The 26,779-nt window shown below is 41.9% G+C and overlaps 1 protein-coding gene across 1 annotated transcript; it reads right to left on the reverse strand.

Moving 5' to 3' along the window:
• Positions 1 to 1,700: 1,700 nt before the first annotated feature.
• Positions 1,701 to 14,665, reverse strand: LOC126390818 (beta-1,3-N-acetylglucosaminyltransferase lunatic fringe-like). Its single transcript, XM_050045288.1, has 8 exons — positions 14,163 to 14,665; positions 7,540 to 7,588; positions 5,667 to 5,769; positions 5,431 to 5,584; positions 5,023 to 5,108; positions 4,418 to 4,577; positions 4,237 to 4,322; positions 1,701 to 2,452 (listed from the first exon to the last, which is right to left on the reverse strand). The coding sequence occupies exons 1-8, from the start codon at positions 14,535 to 14,537 to the stop codon at positions 2,386 to 2,388; spliced, it is 1,080 nt and encodes a 359-aa protein (XP_049901245.1). The 5' UTR covers positions 14,538 to 14,665; the 3' UTR covers positions 1,701 to 2,385.
• Between the last annotated feature and the right edge of the window lie 12,114 nt (positions 14,666 to 26,779).

A 26,779-nucleotide genomic window follows, 5' to 3' on the forward strand; every position in this document is an offset into this window, starting at 1 on the left:
TGTGAAGGAAAGCAGAACAAGCTACATTAAACAGCAGCAGGGGATATTAATCTTAATCTGTCTGCTCGTCTGTTGGTCCAGCACTTTAGTTTATAGTCAAATATCACAAAAACTATCAGGTTTAATGTCAATAAACTGACATTTACGGTCCCACAGGATGAATGCTGGGGATTCTTTGACTTATCCCACCCCACAGGATGAGGGTAATCCCAGGTTAGTACAATTTGGGTCTTACTTTCATGGTTTGGGCCATCATTTCTTTCCCCAGTAATAAAATTGTCACTCAACACAGTAATAACAAAAATCTGAGATTGTGGCAACATTGCTAAAAAAGTTTTGGAGTGACTCAGGTTTTAACTGTACCCTTTCAAGATTAGTCGATCCTCCCTGGAAGAGCAAATGAAGGCGAACAGCGTGTTCACGGTAGTTTACGATGACTTCATGGTTCAGCTTTGACCTGCTCTATTTACTGTAGTTGTGCAATGGAATATTAACATTTCAGCTTGCACACTTTCAGTTTCACTTACACATAAACTAGTTCAGAAAATTTGACTTAAAGGAATAATCTGACATCTTGAGAAATAGGCCTTTTCGCAATCTTGCCAAGAGTTGGATGAGAAGATTGATTCCACTTTCATGTTTGTACGATAAATATGTAGCTACAGCAGGCAGTGGGTTAGCTTAGCTTAGCTTAGCACAAAGACTGGAAACAGCGGGAAACAGCTATTCTGGCTCTGTGACAAAATCTGCCATCCAGCACCTCTAAAGCTCTCTAATTCAATATCTTACATCTTGTTTGTTTGGTCCCTATAAAAAGTGTAAAAATGACAGTGTCATCAACAAACAGCCTGACTGCTCAAGTTTCTTGTCATGCCTGACTTTGTTGTAGCTTGTTCAAGGATCTCAGCAAATTATTGGAGAGTACAATCTTATAACAACTTATAAAAAGATGGCCAAAATATTAAAACAAGCTGCAATAGACCAGAATAACCCTGTTAGCCGCAATATTAAAGGTTACATATTGTGATAGCAGTTAAGGGTCAGTTCATCCCAAAATTAAAATTTCTACTTTTACCTGTAGTGCTATTTATCAGTCTAGAATGTTTTGGTGTGAGTTGTGAAGTGTTGAGATGTCTGCCTTCTCTAGTGTATAACAGATGGCACTTAACTTGTGGTACTTAAAGCACCTTAAAAAAAGACTCAACAGCAATAGTAGAAATAGCAGAAATCACAACCTGATTACTCCAGATAATCCACAGACCTTGTTGTGAGCAGTTTCATGTGGGAACTATTTTCTTTTTTATCAAAGTACATCCGCCAACGGCATCACTGGGCAGAAGGAAGCGTTCGTCTACTGCTAGCTCACCTAGCACTGGGCTAGCTAATGTTACAGCTCAACCGGGGAGGATGCCTTTAATGTTTACATCCTGTGCTGTTATGAACTCAAGCCTCTCCTCCATGAGTAGATGCACACTTCCTTCAGCACAGTGATACAGCTGACGCGTGGAGTTCAATAGAAAGAAAATAGTTCCTACATGAAACTGCTCACAACAAGGTCTGTGGATTATCTTGAGTAACTGGGTCATGATTTCTGGAAAGAGACACTGCTGTTGAGTTCTTCAAATGTATTTTTTTGGCGCTCTGAGCACCACAAGCCGAGTGCCATTTAATTCCATTATACTGAAGAGAGGGCAGACATCCCATTTAATTCCATTATACTGAAGAGAGGGCAGACATCTCTAGGTCTGATAACTCCAACACTCTGCAACTCACACCAAAACAATCTAGTCTGATAAATAGCTCTATAGGTGAGAGGAACGAATATGTATTTATGATTTGCGGGTGAACTGTTCCTTTAACCTCAATACACAGCTGAGCCTGAGTGCAGCTGAAGGTAACAAACGAGAGCAGAAACTGACAAACGACAGCTGAGTGTGAGACAGAGGAAAGATAAGGCAGGTCTGACAGGGCTACAACAGGGCTTTTCCTCTTGTGCCACCCTCAGGAAATGAAAATATGTAAAAAGTAAAGTGAGTCCTCTCCAATTTTCATCCATCCAAGAACTGTGACCTTCAGTCTTCTCTTGGTGCAATTTTTACCATTCTGACACCAGACAGGGTCAGAGTTCAGGTGTCAAACTAATAAAATGATAGTTCCACATAAAAAGTCAGCCTTCTACTCAGACTGCTGTTGGACGTGAGGAAAACATTTATGTTTAAATGTTCCACAGATTCTTCAGCACTTGAAGGCCAGAGGAGGGCAGCAGTGACACTCCCTTTTTTCCTGGATGTCTGCAATGATTTCCTCCTCCATCAGAGAGAATCGAGTTACGCCAGACATTAACTTGTTCTCCTCCACCAGTCTGCCTGAGCCTGTGGATGGGTGTTAAAGTCGCCGGGGGCTCGGGCACCAAGCAGTGTCTGGGTACAGCAAACAATGGACTGACCTGAACCTGAGAAAGAGAGGGAAACAAGTGTCACAATGCCTGGAAGCCGCCAACTGGGGATGTCAAAATAAAACCGTGAATACAATTAGCCGTGTACATACATTCATACACACACAATGAACAAAGACAGGAAGCTTGTTGTAGTAGTAAAACATACACGACGAGAGGCGCTTACATAAAGGAGAATTGTAGTACACGTTTAAAAGCTTTTCCTGAAACACGCTGAGCAGCTGCAGGACTGTGTCGAAAATATTTTTAAAATTACAATAAACAGTATCTGTTATTGATTGTTCAAAACCATTTTTAATCTTTTTCAATTAACCCGTCCACCAATAGGTCAACAAGCTTATCTCATTACCTCCAGCCCATCCCCCGCCCCCTCTGGGCACACTGCCACCAGTGTCTATTGACAAGCTATAGAAATAATGACAATTAGCCCAATTCAGCACACAGTAATACAATTACTGAGAAGAGGACAAAGCAAAGCAGAAAGACAAAGAATGGAAGCTGGACAAATAAAAAAAAATCTCCTTAATGTCAGGAAGGCTTAAGATAAGATCAGTTTGATGTTCTGTTTCATTGTTGTGTCGGCATGAATGGTGTTCCTCTCAGAGCTGTGTTAAGTACCGTTAATATTCACAGAGAAGGTTGCCTTGTGTGTTAGACTTTCATAATTCTTTTATAGGGATGGGAATAGAGAACTGGTTCCAAATTGTATGATGAATCCAAGCTTATCAATGCTTTTTGTTAATGCTGGCATGTTTTTCTGACAGTTTTGCAAGACATTACGCCAAACGCATGTGTCTACGCTGCTGGAAATCTGCAACAAGAGGGAGTCATAGCAGAGAGGGTGAAACAGTCCAATGTGTGGCTTCAGTTCATGAAGTAAGATGACAACAGTGCTGCTTGTAATGTCTGTCAAATGATCATTTTGTGTCACACCGGCAATATGCTGAAACATCTTTCCCCGCAGCATGGGGAATGACACTCCACATACAAGTGTCACTGCTCCCCAACTGAGCAGCATGTCTGTTACCGAGGGTAAATATCCTGCTATAATAACAAGGAGGGCAGGCTTAGCAGATTTTTTTTGACTAAGAAACACTAAATGAAAACAAGAATTCTACAAAATTCTCTCATTTCATCCATTTTCGATGATCACAGACTGTATCATCCATCCATTTTCATCCACTTATCCGGGGCCGGGTCAGAGGGGCAGCAGGCCAAGCAAAGCACCCCAGACGTCCCTCTCCCCAGCAACGCTTTTCAGCTCCTCCTGGGGGAACCCAAGGCGTTCTGGGCCAGATGAGACTGTATCATGCATGGCTTTTTTTCTAATCTGTTTCTACACTGTGCTCAGACTCACAGACTCACAAAACAGCTGTGTTGATATTGAAAAATCTTATCAATTCCCATCCCTTATCTTTCACTTAGCATTTAGAATACGTCTATTTAAAGAGCCAAAATAAAAGCTAAAAGCAAATTACTGACAGAAGCTTTGTTGATAATTGATTAATTAGGCATTAAACCTTTTTAATTCCAGCTTCTTAACTGTGAAGATTTGATGCTTTTCTTTGTCTTGTGTAATACTAAACTGATTATCTTTGCTTTTAGTATTGTCGGGCAAACAAAAGAAGCAATTTGATGCCATTGGCTGGCTTTTGGATTTTAAAAAAAAAAAAATTCTAACACTTTCTAGACCAAACAATTAATCCACAACTAACTATTATAGCCTTAGCCTCATTGTTTGTCGAAGGAATAAACTAAACCGATACACTCAGATATTTTACCTCGTAGGATCTTCATTTATTGAAAATGGTCCTTTCACGTTGACAGTGTTCCTGCTGTTCTCCACTGTGCCGTAGCTGAGAGTCACCTAAGGGGGGCACGACAAAAACACGTGCTGATTAGACAGATGCAGATCAGTGAGTCAGTTTGTGTGAGTGTGAGAGTGTGTGTGTGTGCGTGTACCTGGTTGTGTATGTCTGACACCAGTCCCAGGTTCTCCAGGTGGGAGTGGAACAACGCTGAGCGGATGAGGCTCACGCCAAGCAGCGCTTCCACAATGTAACCGACGGTGCAGTCGTCCGGGAGGCGAATGTGCTCAGCTGTCGCCATGAAGGCGCCATCGCTAGACAGAGAAAGTAGGAGAGAGAGTAAGCAAACTAGGATTACCGCCTCGTGGTTGTATCTCTCCACCAACCAGTCAGGTAACAGTTTAACTGCATGGCTATTCACACCCAAGATTAGTGTAATCAATTCAATGAAATTTTGTCAAAATTAGTGAATAAATTCTTGGGATGAATTCTTGACTTATGGCCAATTCATGTTTGTTAGGTCACAGGGACATCTGACCACTGAAAAATAATCTAGTTCATGTGCTAAACTAGTTCATCCTTAAATCCAAGTGGACATTTGTGCCAAATTTGAGGACATTCCCTCAAGGCGCTCCTGAAATACTGCATTCATGAGAGTGGGACAGACAACCTGAAAACACAACGCCTGCAGCCACGGCTGTCGTCAGCACAGAGGCATAAAAATATCTCATAATAATCTAAAATAAAATGGAGATTTACCTCGCCCAGGGTTTCATCTTGAGAGCGAGGCCATGGCTCAGACAGAATCCTGCTCCTCCTGTGGCGAACCAGAAACGCACCTGTTTCTGCACACAAACACACAGCACGAGTGAAGGAGCTGTAATCATAATTGTGCTTCTTGGGACCAGTGAAGGATGGACTAATGTTGATCTCACTCTGTGGGGAGCTGAGCTCAGGAGAAAACCTGAGTAAATATATATTTCTATAATCACTTTTGCAACTTTAAGAATGTTTTTACAGTAAGAAGTGAGGGACTATACTGCGACTGAGATATAGATGCATGTTTTAGTTATGGGACACTGAATAAGGAAACTGCAGAATTCTAGTTGGAATCAAAGCTGCTGTCTGAGCAGCTGCAATGTAAATCATCAACCACTTTAAGTTTACCATGTCAGTGGTGCCGAGACTCTCTGTGGCTTCTATTGGTCGCTCCAAGCTGGGCCGTCCGATGTAAACGTCCTGTGTGTGACTGTACTGAGACAAGAGCTTCAGGAGGGAGCCGACGTTCAGGTAGTTATCATCATCGACGTGACAGAACCACCTGCAACAGAGGAGAGTTAGTGAAAAGCTCTTTGTGCATGTTTATGACAAGTGTTACTGTGTGTGTGAGGAGTATGACTTACTTCTTCCCAGAGTTAATAAAAGTGTCGTATTCCAGAGCCATCTTACAGGAGAGGGCCTGACGATTGTGAGCCGCTGAGCAGTTGGTGTTGATCAGGTGAGCTCCTGAGGATCAATGACAAACAAAAATCAATTGCTAGCACTAAAACAGTGATAGTTGAGATAGGTAAGCTGTAGTGATCTGTCTCATGCCTTAAAAGAAAACAACAACAATCCAACAGCATACGTCCTTGTCAATGTTAGTATAAAAGACTGCATCGTAGTGTGTAACCTTATCACTCTCCTGGACAAATGTACACATGCATTTGTTGACAAGCTGAAAGATTTGAATCCGGCGATTACGAAGTCAAAAGCCAAAGAGCCATGTCGACTGACAGGTAGAGTAAGGGCTCATTTATACTCCCTTTATGTACGAAAATAGATAAATGTCACTGCCCTCATACTTTCTTGCGCCATTTAGGATAACATAGATACAGCCAACAGATGGCACTAGAGGGCAGGGTCAAAGAGTTCACACAACAACAAACGAGACTACCATAGAGGAGGTTGTTATAATGTACCCTCTGATGGTGGCAACGTTGTAGACAACGGCTCTCCGTGAGGCCATTAAATACACAGGGACAGGTGAACGGAGAGTTCTTTTCACTGTATTAGCGATTTGTTCCATTTCGCCATGTTTTAAAATGTCCTTTTCGTCTCCTACAGTCTTATCTCGCTTGAATTACACTACACTGCCCCCATGATTTGCTGTGGTATTGCTCTGTTTTGTCTGTAACTGTATAGAAAACATGCACAACTATGGATGAAATGAAGGCAGAGTATGGACAGAAGGCTCCATCCGTGTCTGTATACTCATCTAACGTTGAGCATAAATGTGCCCTAATATTACAGGCTGTTGCCCAAATATGACTCTGCAACGTTTTTATGACAACACACACGCACAAAGGACAAAGCTTTGCTGAAATACTGCTAGTGATTTCAGCTCACAGTTTGCTAAACGTTTGAATCAGGAAAAACTACAAAACTGCGATGACAGAAAATAAAGTAACAGCCTAAAGTGCAATATTTCAAATATAAGGTTGGCAGGGATTTACACTCTGCTGTCGGATTGCCGTTATTCTCCCATTAGCTGGGAAACAAATCACCACAGCTTACGTCAGGCCAATAACAGTTTGCAACTGCCATTAGTTTGTTTGTTAGTTTAGTCTTGTCCAACCACTTGCTCTGTCACCCTCTCTCTTGTTCTCTTACTCTTTACCTCCATCAGCGTTCTCTTCGCCTCGGTCCTTTGAGAGCACTGAGCTAGCTTCTGTTTTTTAATCGTTATTTCAGTGTCAACATACATACTATTAAAGGAGGCCATCAGAATCACACACATACAGATGAAGCACTGATAAAAAAAATAATGAAAAGCAGTGCCAAACAGCTGAGCTAGCTCGTGCCATGAAGCGTCATGCTTTGGTTATCCGACCCCCCTTACCACAGTTACACAGGGCAAGAGCAGGTGTCTGGGGAGTGGAGTGGGCACGAGAGAGAAAATGATATTGCTATTACAAGTGTACCGTCAAAATGATATTCCGAGGTAAAAAAAAAAAAGTTGCATAAGCTGCACAAGTGTTTCTGCGCTGAGTCGCACAATGTGTCCAAAAGTAAGAAGAATACCTCATTGAAAGTAAAACAATTCCATGAGTAAGATGAGGAAAGGCCTGTTGATTAGACTGAAGTGACTTCCTGCACTTCATGGAAATACAGTATTGCCCAGTCAGCAGCCTGGTTCCTGCTTTCCTGCTCACACACTGCAGATAACACTGCTGCTACTCAGCGAAACAGCTCCGTGTGTGTGTGTGTGTGTGTTTATTTATGTGTGCAACTCACCCATCCTTTTCCTCAGCTTCTCGTCCTCTCCATCAGTGAACACGAACGTCTGTGGAAAAAAACACACAGTTCAAGTTATTCCAGCGGCCTTCAGTGACCAGCGGGGAAACAAAAACACCACCGTACAGAAGCTCTCACTGTTTCACCATCATTGTTCGTGGATGATTGTTTTTGATCTCAGGTGAGTCTCCACCTGTTTCCTCGGTCACACACACCGACACACACAGCAGCAGCAAGCGATGCTAATTTTGGATGGAGGCCAAGACAAAGGTAAGCCTCATGTCTATCAGCAGCAGAGCAGCTGGCCCCAACTCCATGACTGTGTGTGTGTACATGTATGTTTATGTGACGAGTGACAGGGTCGAGGGTCACTGCGCGCTCAGGAAGCCGTGTAGACCCCTCAACTTTCCACAGGAAGTAAACGTGCACCCTGGGTGCACACATGCAGAGCGGAGTCTGTAAATATTGTCTCAGCTCTGTGTTCCAGGACAATAGATTTGGAATGAAACAATGACACTGAGGTTAAACTGCTGAATCGTAGCTTTAATTAAAGGCTGTTTACATCCACACTGAGTCCACAAATTTTGGGATAATGCAGCAGGAAAATGATCCTGAACACATTCGACAACATATCCAAACAGTTATTATGGCCAAACAGTGTAGGGCTGCAGCTAATGAATATTTTCATTGCTGATTAATTATTTTCTAGATGAATCGATTAGTTGTTTGGTCTATGAAAATGTCTTGTTTTGTCCTCAACTTAAAAATATTCAGTTTGCTGCATAGACTGTAAAGAATAATGGACGTAGCCACCATGACGTCACCCATTGGTTTGTGGAGTCCTGTTTTGAAGGCTTGAGTTTGGCATTACAGCCGTCGCCATCTTGTTTTTGGGGGGTTAGAAGTGATCATATTTGGACGAGAGATGGATCTGACTGAGAAACTGAGGAAACTTCTTGCAGGCAGCCTGTTGCTCAAAGCAGCTGCCCTTAATTATGCCTAATTTAAAGACTTAATAAAATCTAAATGAGCGATTATATTAAAAGTCACCCCTGTCCAATTGTCATGAATATTGAAATTAGCTGTAGAGACCAAAAATGTTTTTTTCTACCAAGCTGTAGACATGATATTCTACATTTTGCTTCAAGTGGTCATTCAGTGAACTGCAGTTTTTGGCGCTTCGATATTGGCTATATTTTAAAGCTTCAGAGGTTGTTGCTTGGCTTGCTGTCATAGAGGAGAAAAGAAACCACAAAATGTTTACATTTAAGAAGCTGGAATCAGAGAATTTTGACTTTATCTTTTCCTAAAAAAAAAAAACGACTCAGACTTCTATTATCACATTAATATTGATTCATTAAGTGGTTGACAACTTATCAATGAATTGCTGCAGCTCTGAAAAAGTGAAATGTTCTTGTCCAATTCAGTCACATTGCCTCTTTCTAGCTGAGAGGCAGTTCTACTTGCTGAAGACCAAAGTGAAAGCAAAAAATCCCCTGAAACAACCAAGAGGTAGTGATGCCCAGTAAACATGATTTGGGTGATTTAAGAAGTGGCTGGTTGGTTGTAGAGTAAAGACACTGAAATATAGTCATTTAAGTGCTGTTAAAACAATAGCAGCATGTGTCCTTGAAGTCTATGAAGCTTTTACTTTAGAGACATCGATGCCAAGACGACTTTCGACCTGCAGATCAATATTTAATGGGCTGCTGCAGTGCAGGCCTGGCAGAGCATCAGCAGGGAGGATGCCAAGAGTCCGCTTATGTTTATGCATTGTAGTCTTCAGGCATTAATTAACTGTAAAGGACTTTACACCAAATAAATATATAATGACTTAAAAGTCAAGTATGTAGGATTTAGGGGCATCTATTGGAAGAAGTGGATTATATTAGTCATAACTATGTTTTTGTTAGCTTATACCTGAAAATGAGACTGTTGTGTGTTTGTTAGCTTAAGGCCCAGACAAACCAAACTGACATCAAAGAAATGGTGGTGACGAAGGCCAACTGTAGCATCACCTCATGTCACCTGTGAACTTGATGCACTGCAAGGACTAAAGCCGATGCCCAACTTTAACATACATTTTGCGCCTGTGTGAGAGGAACCTCTTCATACCAGCAGGCGATGATAATCTGATCTCACTCCCTCTTGACCTTAGCCGTTTGTTTGCTTTCTTTACCTCAGGTGCCCTGAGCTGAACTACCACTCAGAGTGATTTCATTCACCGACGGGCTCCACTGTCGATTCAACATGCTGAATTGGCTGAAAAAAAGCTGACACGGGCCAACTAGTGCCAACGGTGCAGGACATACCACCAAAAGTATGACAACAGACACTCACCAACAGCTGATGGTTGGCTCTATATCTATATACGGAGCAGATCCTCTGGATCACACTGGACCTTTCATTTTAATTTTGTGTAATTTGTCTTTTTGGTCTCAGTGCCCTAAGAAATCTGAAATTCATATTTTGTTCATCTGATTGTAAACACACCCACATTCAAGCTAGAAATCAGCACTGTAACCTCATAGTCATTGTTTCATTTCATATCAAATATGCTGCAGTAAAGAGGCAATAAAAAATGTGTCCTCATACTGTTCGACTTCAATGAACGCACCCCCCCAGTCAGCAGACCAGGCTTAGAGGGTTTCCACTCTGCAACCTTCCCGCCATGCAGCACAAATTCAATAATAAATCTCTGGTGCAAGTGCTGTGTGATCACATCACTGCCTGTGGTAGAGAGAGAAAAACATATCTGTGTGTCCGGCCAGCTGTTGGCTTTTGTCAGCCTTTTTTTCTCACTCTGAGCCTCTTAAGCCTCTGGAGAGCAGTCAGCTTCTGAGTCTGCCTCAGTGTGTGTCATAGCAGTGTGTGCACGGGCCAAGCTGGGAAGGCAAGAGGAGGAGGAGGAGGAGGAGGAGGGTGAGGGGGGTCAGAGTGAAGAGAAAATGTGGATTTGAAGTGGGGGTGGGGGGTCGGTGATTCGTCAGGAGTTGAGCTTTACAACACAGGAAACAGCAGCAACAACAACAACCAAGGAAGGAGAAAGTGGTGTGTGTGTGTGTGTGTGTGTGTGTGTGTGGGGGGGGGGGGGGGGGGGGGTGTGTGTGTGTGTGTGTTTACTCTTGTGATCAGACACATTTTTAACTTCCCATGAGAAATCTGGTGAGTTCCCAGGGCATCTGGGTATGTGAAGGTAACACTGTGAGAATGTGTGTGTTGCTGTATTTCCATTACTCAGCAGTCTCACAGTATAGAGGTGTGTCTGGGAAACAGGTAGAGTTACACACACCTGACTGTGAGAGCAGATGCAGGAATGTGTCACACACACAAACACACACACACACACACACACACACACACACACACACACACACACACACACACACACACCAGCTGATTTCCCCTCCATAAGCTCTATTTACATGTCAACAGTCTCTGTGCAGCATGAGATGAGACTTGAACGAGGTCTTCCTCAAACACTGAGGTTTAAATGGAAATCAGAGCGACCGCCGTGCGCCCCACAGTCATGTCTGCATTCGATTACGACCTTTGAAGCTGCTGGGTGCAGTTTACCACAGTCCCATGTGTTTTACAGCAGCAGATTCATCTTTGACTCACTCACCGCTGTGATTCAGACCAAACTGCTGTCTGCTCATACCGTTTGATCTCAAATATTCATCTGTGAGGCTCAACGTCTCTCTTTCAAATCCAGTAGGCATGTTAAAACTCCTCCAGATCACAGGATGGCTGGTTTAATGACTAGGAAAAGATGGTTTCTAAATGGGCTGCCCTATGAAAGTCAAAGATTCGGATCATCAGTCGGAGACCCCTCTGTGGAGATTCTTTAAGTTGAGCAGTGTGTTATTTTTTGTCAGTGTACTTTCTGTCCCCAGATTCAGCTGCAGAGTGAGCGCTCTCACTTTCATGCTGCTCTCTGGTACAAGCAGCTGCAGACCCAGACCCAGTGTGAGTAAGTCTGAGGCAGCTGCCCAGAGGAAGAGGGGCGTTGCCTGGTCGGGCTCCGAGATGATGTCATCTTGTCTTCTGCCCAGAGGTGGTGAATTTATAGCTCACAGCAACTTAATACGATACAGCCTCTGGCATTTGTTTGATATCTAGTGTCTTGTTGCACTTTGCCGATCCATTTTAGTGTTGTTAGCACCCATTAGCTCGGAGGGATTGTTTGGCTCGTTTGCTAGGTTATATTATGTGAACGTCCCTGTCACCCTGAGGCCCTGTTTAGACGACAACGGTTTCTCTAAAAACGGAAAAGTCTGTCCTTTGCGTTTTAAAAAACTACTGCGTTTATATGCCGACGTTATTGAAACGATCTCCGTTCACACGGAGCCGCAAAATCTACTGAAAACGCTGTAGTATGCACGCTAGGCCAATGGGTGGCAGTGTAAATTTGCAAAGCAACACCACGGCATGACGCCATGCGCCTGCGCTGAAGCGCCTTCCTCTCCAACGTGGTGATTACAAACCAAAACAAAGAAGACACAATGGCGAAAGCATGCATAGATAACTTTGTCTGGATGGATGACGAGGTGGAGTTGCTACAGTAACAGATCTACACTTCACTTCAAATCAACAGGGTGAGCAGCACAAATGACGGCTGGCATGCCTAGTGACTGGAACCGTAATGCGCATGTGCGAAAAGTCTTCGTTTTCAGAGGAACTGCATATTGCAAGTTTACATGACAACGGAGGCGCTGCCGTTTCCAAAAAGTTGCACTCTGGAACCCGTTTTCGAATCGTTGCATTTTCAGCCACCCAAAACGCAGCTGTCATGTAAACGATCGGCCAAAACACAACTAAAGTTTACTGTTTTCAGTTGAAATCGTTGTCGTATAAATGGGGCCTGACTGTCTCGCCGAGGCCTGTTCAAACTCTTTAACTGTATAAGGTGAAAAGGAACAAATAGTTAAGTATTCGTGTTAAACAGCCACATCTGATTTGACTGACATACTTCTAAATTGGGTACAGCTATAGATTCTAATATGATCAGTGGGGGAGGAAGAATTCAGATTTAGTGCTGCAATGTATTAGTTGATTAATACACATTATTTCAATGATTGTTAAGGTCATTTTTAAAGCAAAAATGGCTAAAACAATCAGCTTCCACCTTCTCAAATGTCAATATGTTGTGGTTTTCTTGACTCTCTGTGAAGGTAGAGTGAATATCTTTGACTTTTAAACTGTTGGCTGGATAAAATCTGAAGTCAGCAGCTTGGACACTGGGAACTTGACAGGCATATTTCACAAAATTTAAGCAATTAATCAAACAAATAATTGGTATATTAATCAAAAATGAAAACAATTATTAGTTGCAGCCCTATTAGGCACTACTTACTTGATTGAATAAACAAGGACACAACAGAAAAATACTACATGAATGAGTAGTAAAGTATAAAAGGTCAAAGTAGAGAATGGCTCCTCTGTAATTAGTGGGTTAGGATTCCAATAATTAAGGTGCAAGATGTTGAACCTGTTCCAGATGAGGCATAATCTCAACTTCTTTATCTGCTGTTGGGTCATTTTTTCCACAATGAATCATATCCTATGAGCTTACAGCAAATGTTTCACATGCAAATCTTACTGCGGAAATAACTAGTAACTACAGCTGCAGTCTCATAACTCTATGAAGTAAAACATTTGACTCTTAATGTAGTGGAATACAAGTAGAAAGATGAACAAAAAGTACAAGCACCTTCAAACTTTATTACTTTCTACATCAGAAGCAATTTAACTTTCTCTTTTATTTCAGAGCTGTGTCATCTCAGTTTTAACCATGTTTGAAGCGTGGCTGTTAAAACGCAGACTACACGGAGTCCCTGCATGTCGATGACAGTCTGAACTACAGCTGAACAATAGTTTCGTTGTATTTGCAGCCTTGAAACAAATCTGCATCTCATATTCTCATCGACACTATTTAATAAGATGCAGGGCTCACTCATGCATCTACAGTATAGTCTTTCCTCCTCTTTATGTCCCCTGCTTGAGTCATGTCAACACATTAACGACAGTGTGGTTGCCCTCAGATCTCCCTCTCATACATTACAAAGGCATCTATCTTTGTTTTACAGTTCACTGGCAGGCTGGATCAAAGAGCCGGTGGACCCTGTCATGGCAGGGGGGTTAGTGCTCTCTTGCAACTGCAGCAGGAGATGAGGGAAAACTACTATACATAAAACTTTCCTTCATATAGGAACTATTCACACACTGTATAAGGTCTCATAATGTGCATTTGAGCTCTTACAGCACTGAAATACAAGGTTTCCCCCACGTGACCCTTCACCAGCTGATGAATCTCATGAACACAGCTTAGGATCTCAATAGGTTACAAGTTAATTCAATTTACTATCTGGTAACATGTTTACTTTGCTATTGTGTGACTAGAAATTGCACATAAAGGCTGCTCTGCACTGGTTTGGAGCAGCATTAATGTAGTTTCTAACAGCTGTAATAGTCATGTTCAAGTCATGTTTTTGTTGAGTTGTTGTTAAATTAAATCAAAATATCTGATTTTAACAGTATCTGTGTCACCTGTGTGAGATTCAGTTGAATTGTTTCCAATAACAGGTATCAGGTAACTTCTAATAACGCGCCCACTGGCTCACCTGTTGCATGTTCCTGGAGATCCAGGTGTCCAGCAGGAGCTCCAGTCTCTGCCGGTGGTATCTCCCGGTCGTCTTCACCGCTATGAACAGGTCACCCGGGGAGAGATGCTCCACCGGCCCGGGGGGAGCGCTTCTCCGCGGATGGTCGCTCACCGCTCGCCTCTCCCGGGTGAGTTTCCGGAAATACGCCGAGAAAACTTTTCCGCTGGTGGCTGCAGCAGCAGCTGGAGGCTCCACCGGGTCTCCTGTGCTCGGCTGTCCCACAGTCACGACCAGCATGCCGGTCACGAGCAGACAGGTGACCGCGGCGGCAGCAGCGCGCGGTCCCGCGGCAGAGCTGAAGGAGCTCTTTGGTTCACCGGTAAGTCTCCACATTGTGACGGTGAGGACGGTTTACAGCTTCACTCATGGACTGAAACACTTCTCTTCAGTTTACAACATCTCCACAGTGGAGACACAAGTTACAGACACCCTGCTGTTCTCCTTCAGTGGGTGACCTCCCGCTGTGTGACTCTCTGCTTTATTCCAGTGAAGTTATAAACTCCACCAGTGGGCAGGACGGTCCCGTGTTGGACCAATGGGAGGTTTGAGCGCTCAGTGTGGGCGGGGCTAAGCAGCAATGAGGCGGTGAGGTCTCTGGATGAACATGCACATGGCAACATAGACTGACTCCAGCAAACAAGCAAACCTCTAAGATCTATATGTGACATCCAGAGCAATAATACTGCAGCAAACCACTGTCTGTTATCTTTTTTTTTTTTTTTTTTGGCAAAGATTTGTTTTCATTAATAGTTGTTAATAGTTGTTACAGTGCAGGAGCAGTCCCAAAAATGTGTCAGGTTTCCATTTGTGCATTTGAAAATATTCTTTTAAAAAGTAAAACTAAAAGGACAAATATCCTTATCCAAAAACAAAGAAAAATATTCAAATTAAATATAAGAATACGTACAAACATGTATTACTAAATTCACAAATGGATCAGAAATGATCAAAGTCTGGAAACAAAAATAAGAAGCTGTTCAGCATCAAACCCCCAAGTTTGATATTGAATACACAAGACCAATTTTAGTGACAGTAACAAAATAAGATGCTATTAATTAGGAAGCACTGGGACTTAATTATTATTGACAGTGTTTAGTTTTTTATACTAATCAGGTCTTACTGATCCCAAATAGCTAGGATAAATTAAAGATGCATACCGAGCAAATGTCTGGGTCTCAGGAGGATATATAATGAAATCACAATGAAAGCTTGAGATAAGGTTGGTCCAGGAAGAGTCGCATCCCTCTGGTTGGTTAAATCCAAAGAAAGCAGAGTGTTAATAAAGGGACCCCAAATTTTCTGAAAGTTTGAGGGTTTTTTCCTTACATTATATAATATTTTTTCAGGTGTGCAATTCTGCAAGTGGCCACTGATAAAAAATTGGCTGCAAGGCTGAGCTCATCCTGTGGTTACCATTCATATCGTGATGGCCTTATTGTGTCAGTGTGGCGCACAACACTGTTAGCTCTGTTGTTTACCGCTGCTTATGGAGTTAGCACTGTTAGCCGCAGGGTTGGAAATTAGCTCCAGCCACCTGCAGCTAAATGCTGGTAAAATACGCAAGTGTCTGGTAGATGTGCTTCACTCACCAGCCAGACAAACAATGGTAGTCTATTGAGTAGCTGGTAGATTTTGAAATCCACCAGCTACAGTGGCAGGTGGACATACAAGTCAATTTCCAACCCTGGCTGTTCTCTGCTGGCTTTGTTCTCCATGTTGAGATTCAAGTCTAGACAACTCATACACTCTGAATTTCCCATCAAACCCCTTTAATTACTGGAGCCTATATAGCAATTTTCAAAACAGATGTTACGAAGTGCTTTGCGGAGAGGAAAAATGACTGAGAAGACAATATAGGCTACTGTATAAAACCAACAGAATTATGGCATATAATTGAAACAGTAGCCTAAAAGATAAAAAATACAAAAAAGGCTAAATAAAACAAGATTTATTGTCGGTCATAGGTGTTATAAGTTTGTGCACTGATTTGTGGTCTGTGAGATTTTGCAGGAGGCTTCATTTTTCAGCTCTGACCTTGAAACAGCAAGACGTCCCTACACTTTCTAAAATTCTGCTGAGTAAAGTCGCTTACTTTCTCTATAAGCCTGTGTGAATATCTGCAAGAACCTTATTTTACGGTGATATTTTAGCTTAATATGGCTATTTAAAGATTCCATTTTTGGTCTCTTTTTGGGTTTGGTCCTGTATAAACCTACAGGGGGATGTATTTGCTCTCTGATGGTATATTTACACAGATGCGTGACAAATTAAAGGAAAAAAAATAACAACAAAAGTTTTTTAGTATTCAGGTTTTTCCTTTAATTTAGCACCTGTCTGTGTTTGCGTGTGTGGTGGTGTTTTTAACCACAGAAAACTGGTTCGTAAAGGGAACACAGGGGTGATATAAGCCTGTATCTCAATGCTACTAATGCACTCACAGCCTTAATGATACGACTAGGATTAAAATATGACTGTTATTGCAGGTTTTTCATTTGCAAAGTAATGCGTATAATAACTCACCGCATTAAAGCAGTTTGGAGTCACTGAAGTTGAAAGCAGCAGTTTTTCTTGTTGGAGAGCAACATGCCCGCAGCTCCTCTGTGTGAGAGCCTGGCGGGTCATCCTCCAAGTGGACAGATGTTGAAGACGACCGTGACATCGGAGTGTGTGTAGTGCTGCCAACCACACACGCACACACACGCAAACACACAGAGGACAGGCGTGCCAAGCAGCCAGGTTGCCAGATCCACCAACCATTTGAGGAATGCTTCCTCTCTAATAATGTGCAGTTTGTCTGTGCTGCATAATCTGTGCTGATCCCTCAAGCAAAGTATAATATTACATTTTAAGACACTCCCTGACCTCTGAAGGATGGCTGGGAGTGTGGAGGGTTACATTATGCTTTATTGCACTCAAACAAAGTATGTGTCAGACTTTTGACAGCTCTGGTCCTTATAAACCACAGAAAACTGGTGCACTAACACTGACATGGATAAAATATTTAATTTGACAAAGCAATTCAAACTCAAGGTCACCTTACTGTAGCTTTTTAGTTTGCTAGTTTTGCAGACTTGCTCATGTTGTCTTATTATTTCAACATTAAAATGAATCCTTGACCTTGAAAACAACACTTTGAGTTGCACATTTTGTCATTGAGAATGACCTGTTTACACATGATCTCCAGAAAAAGCCAGTGAGTGGACCTTCAGCTGGGGTTGAGAAGTCTTAAAGGTGGTGTGAACGGGATCATAACAACAGCTCCTGAGCTTGTATGTCAACAGGTCAGCTCTGTGTTCTGATGACCATGTGAAATGACTCAGTGCTGTGGAAAATGCAGGTAGATGAACCATTCTTAAAATGTATTGCAACATACCTTAAAGCGAAGCATACAAACATCGTAACATAAAATCATTTCTTCACATCCTGTAGTTTCACATCTTCAAGATAAACAACATGTTACCAGAAACTCTTTACTGATAGTAAAGTTTACCAGGAAACACAGTGAGCTTGTTAGCACACTTCTCATTTTCTGTCACACGAAACTAAAACTTCGAAGCTTCTCAATATGGAAACTCTGCAAGTTCCAATATGACTAAACATTCATGACCTTTGCTGTAAAGAAACCTGTTTGATGGCCTTATATTTGTGCATCATTAGAATATTTTATATGGGTAGTTTATGTCAGAGGTCACATTATCTCACACAATCTGATCATCAGTTAGGGTGGCGCATTAGTCACCATCCTGTTGATCACATTAAAGAAGATGGCTTCAGGCATTCTTTGAAAATTATATGCATACGTGTAGGTGCACATCAGTTAAAAGTGCTTTCCCTAGTTGCATTTGGTTTATATTTGTTCCCCCCCCCCCCCCCCCCATTTTCCATGTATAGACATCAGTGGTTCTCAACCTTCTTTATGTCAAGCACCCCTTAATTGATACACATTAGGTCAAGGACCCCCATTTGATGATATTTTGCTTCAGGGGCCTCCATGTAAAAAGAATTTGGTTGTCAGATATGATTAAGACTAGGATTCTCTCATTGTTAACTTTAGTTGAGAAGATAACTGAAAAGGAAGTGAAACCAATGACCAGAATAGTCCCTCTCATGACTCTTACTCACAGTGGGCTCACTTCCGTAGTGAATTAAAAAGTGAAAATAGTTTGAAAAGTCTGTTTGTCTGACACTACATATATCCTCTGTAATCTGTCTAATTTAAAAGTTTAGTATCAACAATGGCCTAGCAGTTGTGTGTACGTAGGAATAGTTGTACTTTGAGCTAAATGATAACACTCAGGTACTTTTAACTTCGCTTAAGTGTTTCCATTTTATGGTATGTCCACTCCACTACTTTTTTGTAGATTTTTTTTGTATGTACAGAGACATACTTTGTGATATCAAGATATAATAAACATTGACTCAAAAACATTTGAGAGGGAAATATTGTACTACATTTATTTGTCACTTATAGTTACTTTTCTTTACATATAAAAACATAATATATGATATGATGCAGCACACATAAAGGTGTATAACATCTCAAGGGTTTCACCGATCACCACGCAACTTTGTAGGCATATGACCACACATAATCTGAGGGGACCCCTCCATTATTGACCCGATCAAACAAAATGGGGGCGCTAGAGAGCTAATTTCTTATCTAGGCCTAACCGCCATATGGATTTTTCCTAAACTTGGTAGATATGTAGAACAGGACACCTCAAGGTGACTGGAGAAATTTAACTCTAATGGGCAACTGGGTGGCGCTATAACAACAGAAAAATGCTTAAAAATGGCTAAAATGCGCCCAATCGCTGTGGCTCCCCCTGTGGCTGAATGTTGTTGTTTTTTTTCTAATTTTTGGTATGACTAAGTCATGGTATGCTGCACATAATCACGGAAACTGTCAGTCAGTCATTCTGTCTGTCCCACGTTTTTTTACTCACTGGTCAATCTATGTGAAACTGCACATAGGCATTGAGGTTTGGCATAGGTAGAAGGTGACAAAGCTACCAATGGGTATGGACTAGTAATGCCTAATTTTGCTTTTTGATACCTCAAGTACATTCTGATTCTGATTTCTGATAATACTTCAACACTTTTCCATACAGGTATACTATGCAGGCTTGTGGGTTACTGTTTGTAAAGGAGCTCACCAGTGAAAGTGAAAGTAAAAGCCAACCCCATGTTCACTCTTGTTTGGTGTTTGGCCCCGCTTTGTGTTTCTTCATGCTGTGTCTCTTGGATGTCTGCTGCTTACAGTCTGGCACCTAGTTGCTAAGTTTTTCATAAAACCCCAACCTCACCTGAGTGCTGCAGGACGACACGCCCATAAACTTCCCGAACACTGAAAATAAAAATAAAATAAGAAAATACAGGCTGAGGGCAGAGTCTCTGCAGAGATATACACCACCACACACCTGTTGTGGGTCATAAGTGATGATTGACAGGGATTACTTTTGTATAAGTCTATACATTATATTTAGGAACTATCTTTAAATAACATTTGGACTCTTATATTTCTACTTTTTCTCTGAGTACTTTGCCCACCACTGCAGAAACAATGAAACTACCACAGCATAATTGCAGCACTTTCTTTTTCTTGAACACGTTACCAGACTTAAACTGATAAGATTAGGTATGTAAATTTTGGCCCAATAAAGGGGGTTTGCTTCTGTATTTCTTATCGCAGAGGCAGATTTCCTGCTCTGCGCGACATATAGAGGAAACACTGCTGATAACTTAAAAAAACAGACACATATTGAGAGAATCAGCAGCAGAAGAGCAAAGCCAGGCCTCCCATTATTTCCCCTTCTGTCTGTGTGTCTGTCCTCTGTTTCTTTGTCATGAAAAACTACTTTATTTCCTCCCTTCAAAGATAAGAGCAGCTTACTGCCTTCGCTTTCATCCTACTGCAGATCACGTGGAGCACAACAGCTGAACTGCACATGCACTTACACACAAGTCCCCCTTCTTTATGATGGCTTTAATTTCCTCTCAAACCATATGAGTGCAGCCGCAGTGTGAGCTAGAGCTGTGTTTGTGTGTGTGAGTGTGTATATGGAGAATGTTGTGGTTGCTGAATAGACATGGATTGAAGAATCCCTATTTATAGTCCTGTCAGATGCTGTGTGTATGTGTGTGTATGTGTGCGTGCTGCTCCTTTTCCCTTTTGTCTGTGTGTTTACAGCGCAGAGGGTCTCTTTGGCTCTGTGTGTGTGCGATATGTGCAACAGTAACATACAAGGACAGTCGAGCGAGCTCAGTTTTTCCCCTTGCTTAATCCCTTTCTCTTTGATTCCTGCCTCTCAAATCTCCCTCCTCTCTCCCCTTATTTCTTTGTTTTCCCTCCCGTCTTTCTCCCCCCCTCTTGTTTCATCTTGTCGTCAATATGTTGCAGGATTCAGAGTGCAAGGTCACAGTTTTCCAAGCCTCAAGTTGGGACTTTTCCCCCCGTTTCCTCTCACTCTCTCCAAACGGCACAAATGGACAAGGAGAAAAAAAAATCCCTACACATTCTTGAGTTTTAAATGTGCCTTTCATCCCTCTGTTGAATTAATCGAAGCTCAACCGCTGCTTAAATGTGGTTATCCCCGTGAAAAGAGAAACTGTAGAGCTGTGTGATTGCGAGTGGGAAGGAGAACAAACAACAGGGACGTTTTCATCCTTTCTTCTTGCCAGAGCGAGGGATCGCTCTCAGACCACATCTAGAGGAGAGAAGGATGCAGTGATGAGGGGGGAGGAAGCAAGTGATCAGAGATGGGGGAGAAAGGAGGAGGGGGAGGAGTTAGATATGTCATAGGTCACAGTCTGGGACGGAGCTTTGTGGCTATTGTGGCGTCAGTCACGATTTCAGGGGATTCTGGTCCACAATGTGATATTGATTAAAGTTTTTCTCTGCCCTCCAAAAATCACGAGGATCAGGAAACAATTCATCTGCTTGTGGATTTGAGCCTGTGTGTGTGTATTAAGGAATACTGTGTTTTTGGAGCTGGCTATGTTGCTTCTTAGCGTTGTAGAAGACAGCAGCTGTAGTCAGTTTGTATTCACAGCAGCTACAATCGATTCTAATAAAGATCCACTGTAATATCAAGAAATACCTTGCAAACGGCTCCAGCAGCATAATCCACGTCTCTGGTCTTCATCCAAAGGCTCAGTACACAAAGCTGAATTACAACCAGGTAAAGCTGGAAGCTTCCCTGGAACCTCAGGCCTTTGTAGAGGCTCTGCACTGTGTGTCAGCTGGTTCTCAGCCATGCTGGTGTCTCAGCTTTAAAAAAGTGGAATTTCCCAACAAATACAGAAGGGATTGCAATCAAACTTGTGTGATCCCCAGATGATGAATCCTGCTCACTCTGGTGACTAGCATGGCTGGAGACTCTTAAACACTTTTGACACTTGCAGTGCAACTCTGAGCTGTATGTGAGAACACAAATGTCTGAATGTTGGACTGTACATTAGATGGACTTTACTCAAACAGCTTACAATTGCGGAGATATATAAAACCTGCAAACTTGTTGATCTCTGTCATCATTTTTAACATTTTTGTAACGTTTAAAGATGTTAAGTTAAACACCGGTGTCAGACCTATCACATGTTTCTGCTGTGCTTATTTTATGTACTTTGTTGCCTTGCCAGTGGCTTTGATAAACCAAATCTACCAGCATGAAAGCTAAACAATGTTCTGCTTTGAGTGTACGCTGTATTTGAATATTTGCTGTGTTTTACCACACTAACCAATAAATGCTGCAGCAGACCAGCAACCTCTGTGTTCTGCTAAGTTAAATCACTGTTTTTTACAGTCTGGTAGCTTTGATTTAATTTAATAGCTTCAGCTGTCTGATGGCAATGAAAATATTCTAAATATATGTCCACTTAAACTGATATTGATTTTTTTTTGTGGGCCTTTTTTAGGTGGCTAAAAACTAATGTGAGGCATGTTTGCCCAGTGCCATTTGATTTTATATATGTGCTGCAAGGATTTTCTACCCAGAAGTTGTTGTGAATAAATATTGTGATTCAGCCTATTGTCCACAGTGTGTTGATGACATTTATGCCATGTGACTGGCGTGAAACCAGACGAATACAAACATCTGAGGATGAAGAAGAAGGATCACTTACACAAAGATGCCAATGAAAATGTCAAACTAGAGAGACGACGAGATTCAGGAACTTCTGTCGGTAAGGGCCAGAGCCGAAATTGCAGACAACTTCAAGGGATGGCAAGAGACTCAATTGTTTATGACCAAATTTCAACCAGCTTCATAAACAAAATACTGGGATTTCCACAGTTTAGTTTATGTGTCATGTCCTGCCTCCTGTATGCTCTACCCAGGCACCAACCCTCGCCTAAACCAAACAGTACGTCCAGTAGGTGAGAACACTTTTGATATGGACAGTCTCCTGTTGCGTGCTGCATGTGTGGAAGGGCAACTCCGGACATTGTCTGGACTTCATATGAGAAAACTGCTTCAGCCTGTTTGGCATTTGAATAGTTGCAAATGTGTTAGGTAATTAACACTACTAAAGCACAATATCAACTACAGAATAAGTCAGTATTATGGGAAATACACGTACTTACTTTCTTCCCGAGAGTTAGATGAGATGAGTGATATATACAGTATCTTGTGCCTGTGAGTTAAGTACAGAGCTGGAAACAGGACAGGGACAACCTAGCCAAGCACAAAGCAAAAATAGTAGTTACCTGGATGTAACTCCAGTTCTATGGATCTGTGCTTCGCCCTCTAGCCAATAGCAGAGGGCGAAGCACATACAAAATAGTACTACAGAGGTCGCATGGTTAGTACCTTTGATGCACTTGAAGCCATGATAATACAGTAGGTGGGTTTTAAAGGAATAGTTCGACATTTTGGGGAATACACTTCCATTGCTTTCTTGCCAAGAGTTAGAAAAGAAGATTGATACCACTGTTGTATCGGTCCACTGAATATAAAGTTACAGCCACCAGCTAGATAGCATAGCGTAAAGACATGAGGCAGGGGGTCAATAAGGGCCCAAAAGCAAAGTTGTACTCCCAGGCCCCCATATAACAGGTTAACTGGGCCATTTAAGGCCACAAACAATCATTATTTTGTCAAGTATGCTACTTCCTATTGAGTTTCTAAGTTTGACAAGGCAAATGTGTGACAAGGAAGAAACCTATGTATGTGCAGAGAGTGTCTGGAGCATATTAAACCTATTAATCAACAACAGAGAGGTGGATTGTCTTCAAGTGTGGTTTGCAAAGATGCTCTTTTGACTCTTGGTCCTATTAGAATTAATTAGCTGCTGTGACTCTGTACTGCTGTCCCCTACAAAAAGTGAGCTACACAACTTTTTCACGCCACCTTTCAAACTAAAGGATCAGCCTAGTGAAAAGATAGATTTTTGTATTCCTTAACAGCACGGCTTCTTTAGATACTGCACAATCATGATAAGAGGCAGCATAGATGTAGACGGGGCCAGACAGATACTTAACTCATTAGGCTGAGTTCAGTGTCGCTTTATTGATGATGGAAAGCCTGCACAGCCTTTAAGAGAGGGAGAGAATAAGATTAACATTTAAAAGAAAGCTGTGTTTCAGCCTCAAGGACGGCCAAATGAGTACAATCTGGATGGAGCGCTTTTTTTCATTCTCTAATTTCTCTATTTTTATCCATCCTGCTCTCTTTTCTCGCTTCCCTCCATCCACTCACTTCGGTTCAGCACATTCATTATCTCATTCTGAGTCTGGGCTTCACCATCTCTCTGGTTCTGTGCCACGGTAGGTATTTTCCACTGTGAACCACCCAAACAGAGGAGGGATGCAGACTGTGTGGTCATGCCAAATGTTCCCTGTTGGCTGCTTGTGTTTCTCATCACCCGCCTGTTTTCATACTGTAATGCAATTAAAACCACATTAGCAGTGAAATATGTGTGTGTTTTAATCTGAGACCTTCTGTTTCTTCTCCTGAACAAATAAACCCACAGACAAGAGACATTTCCTTCTGCTACATGGGATGTCTGACTATTTCCAGTATGTGTGTGTGTGTGTGTGTGTGTGTGTGTGTGTGTGTGTGTGTGTGCGTGCGCGCAGCTACAACAAGAGGTCTTGTCATCTTAACCAGGATTGTACAGTCATGTGCTTCTCATTAAAATACTTTCCTCAGTTTTGGATAGAAGGACTGATACTGCACAGTCAATATGTTAATGAAAAGTAAGGCTGTGTGTGTGTGTGTGTGTGTGTGTGTGTGTGTGTGGTCTTTGTATTATCTTACTGCTGCTGTTGGTTGAAGTCCTAATGAAAAGCTTGACTGGTGTTTCAGCCCCGGTGGAATAATGAACTGTGTCAATACTATTTAGCCTGACATGGTGTTATATTTGGTAGATGATAGTGTGCTAAGGCGGATGATGATAATGATGATAATGATGATTATAAAACGCTCAGAGCAGCATAAGTTTCCAGACTGAAAGAAAAAAAGGGAGTCACAATCATATGATTAATCGAAAACAGGAATAAATCTTCATGGATGACCTACCAGCTACTTACGCAAAGCTGATTAACTTGGACCATGTGAGTCCATTAAATGATATCGCAACTGCACATACCACCCAGTGTGTGTGTGTGTGTGTGTGTGTGTGTGTGTGGTGGGGGGGTCAAAGGCGCCTCCCATGAGCAGTTGGAGACAGTGTATGATCCGCGGGCAATTGAAGCATAGAATCTTTGATCACAAGATTTCACAGATGTTAACTTAATGAGTCTGTTGTGTGTGTTACACTGTGTGTGTGTGTGTGTGTGTGTGTGTGTGTGTGTCTGTTTGAGAGGCAAAGTGAAATGGAGACAGACGAATGATGTGAGAGATTGACATCTGTGACTTTTACAAGCTTGCTGGTGTGTTGAATGAGTTCAACTTTGATATATAAAGACAGAGTATGAGATGCACAGAAGACCGAGATGGAGAGACAGAGAGGAAATGGCTGCTTAAAGATCTTAAAATAAAAATCCCCAAATCTTCAATTTGTCTGGTTTTGAGCGATTCATTTCTGAGATTTCTTTTGCCACCACAATACAATGGATGAGTCAGGGAGTCTGTATCTGGTACAGGGAGAAAGCAGCAAACTGTGAACACAAAACTGACATATTATCACTTTATGAAGTTTGCGTGACAAACATGTTGGCAAACAGTTTACACCTCTGTTTTGGCTTCCACTATATCCTGAGGGATATATCTGACTCTTTACCTGCTAAATGCTCCATTATGTTCACCAGCTCGTCTGTATCTGTGCAAGCTGTTCTCATACACTGTTCCTATATATACTTACGAAAAGTAATGCACCACAATGTGTATAACACGCATAATCATGAGCCAGTAATCTATATATAACCCTAATATAATTGCAAAGGTCAATGTGATCAATGTGCTGACAGGTGCAAAGAAGGGAGTAGTATGACGAGCAAAAGCCCGCTTAAGGATGCAGGTTGGGCTGGTGGATGGGTCAGACAGCACATGACTTTCCCTCAGGAGACTGGTGTTTGAAACTGTGTGAAACCATGTGAAATTTGCATTATTTTTAGGTAGATCCTCGCCATTTTCTTTTGCTGAGCCTAACCTAGATAACTTTACGTGAAGAGCATCATTTGTGGGGTAATTCATTAGATAGATAGATGTATGGGATATATTGATCTATGTCTGTCTGCTCTACTGAGCAGGTAGTGTACAATTGGGTTTTTAGAGCATTTCATCTTTCACATTGTCGCATTGTTTTCATATTGTTTTCTTTGCTTAATTAGAATGTGTCGTGATCTTTTAACTTCAGTTATGGTCATTGCCAATTGCCTAAAGTACCCTGACTCCACCCATAGCAGTCTTTTGCACCATAAAGTGGAAACAGACAACTCTTCAACTTTTCCTACCCTAGCAACAATAAGATTGCTTTCCATTTTCCTCAGAGCCAACAACCACAATTTTCACAGTTGCTTTGGTTGTTTTGCCACTGGATCTGCCATTGGATCATTGCCACTACTGGGGATAGTAACTGCAAAGAACTTACTTAAATAACTGGCAATAGCTACTGATCACTACTGGGAAAACAAAGGCAGTATCCTCTCCCAGTTTTGGTTGAGCAATGGTTGATGCACTTCCTTTGTGTCGTAAATCGAGCCTTCATGTTCCCGGGAGATTGAACCCAGTGGCAGACAAAATTGCACAGTGAAAATGAAGCTTGTAGGGAACCAATTGTAACATAAGTGGTGTCATTATTCTATAGCCATGACATTGTGCATCAACATTTACTTCATAATGATGATTGTAAAGCAAACAACATGCCTATTTCCATTTAAACAGCTGAGGTTAAATCCAATTTGTCCTTTAAAATTCATCGCCAATGACGATCGGCCTTGGTCTATTAGACCTGGTGGGCAAATTTGCCTAAAAATATGTGCTTTTTTTCCCGATTGGAATCTGTAACTTCAACCTCAGCAGTACCAGTAGCTGCGCTGTCTGCTGGTGTTGTGCTGTGTTGTGTCAGCATGCCATGTGCTGTAAATCCTAAGGGGTGCATTCATGTTCAGAAGTTGCAAACTGATGTCCTCAGTT

The sequence above is a fragment of the Epinephelus moara genome, chromosome 5, assembly GCF_006386435.1.
Source record: "Epinephelus moara isolate mb chromosome 5, YSFRI_EMoa_1.0, whole genome shotgun sequence".
NCBI lineage: Eukaryota > Metazoa > Chordata > Actinopteri > Perciformes > Serranidae > Epinephelus > Epinephelus moara.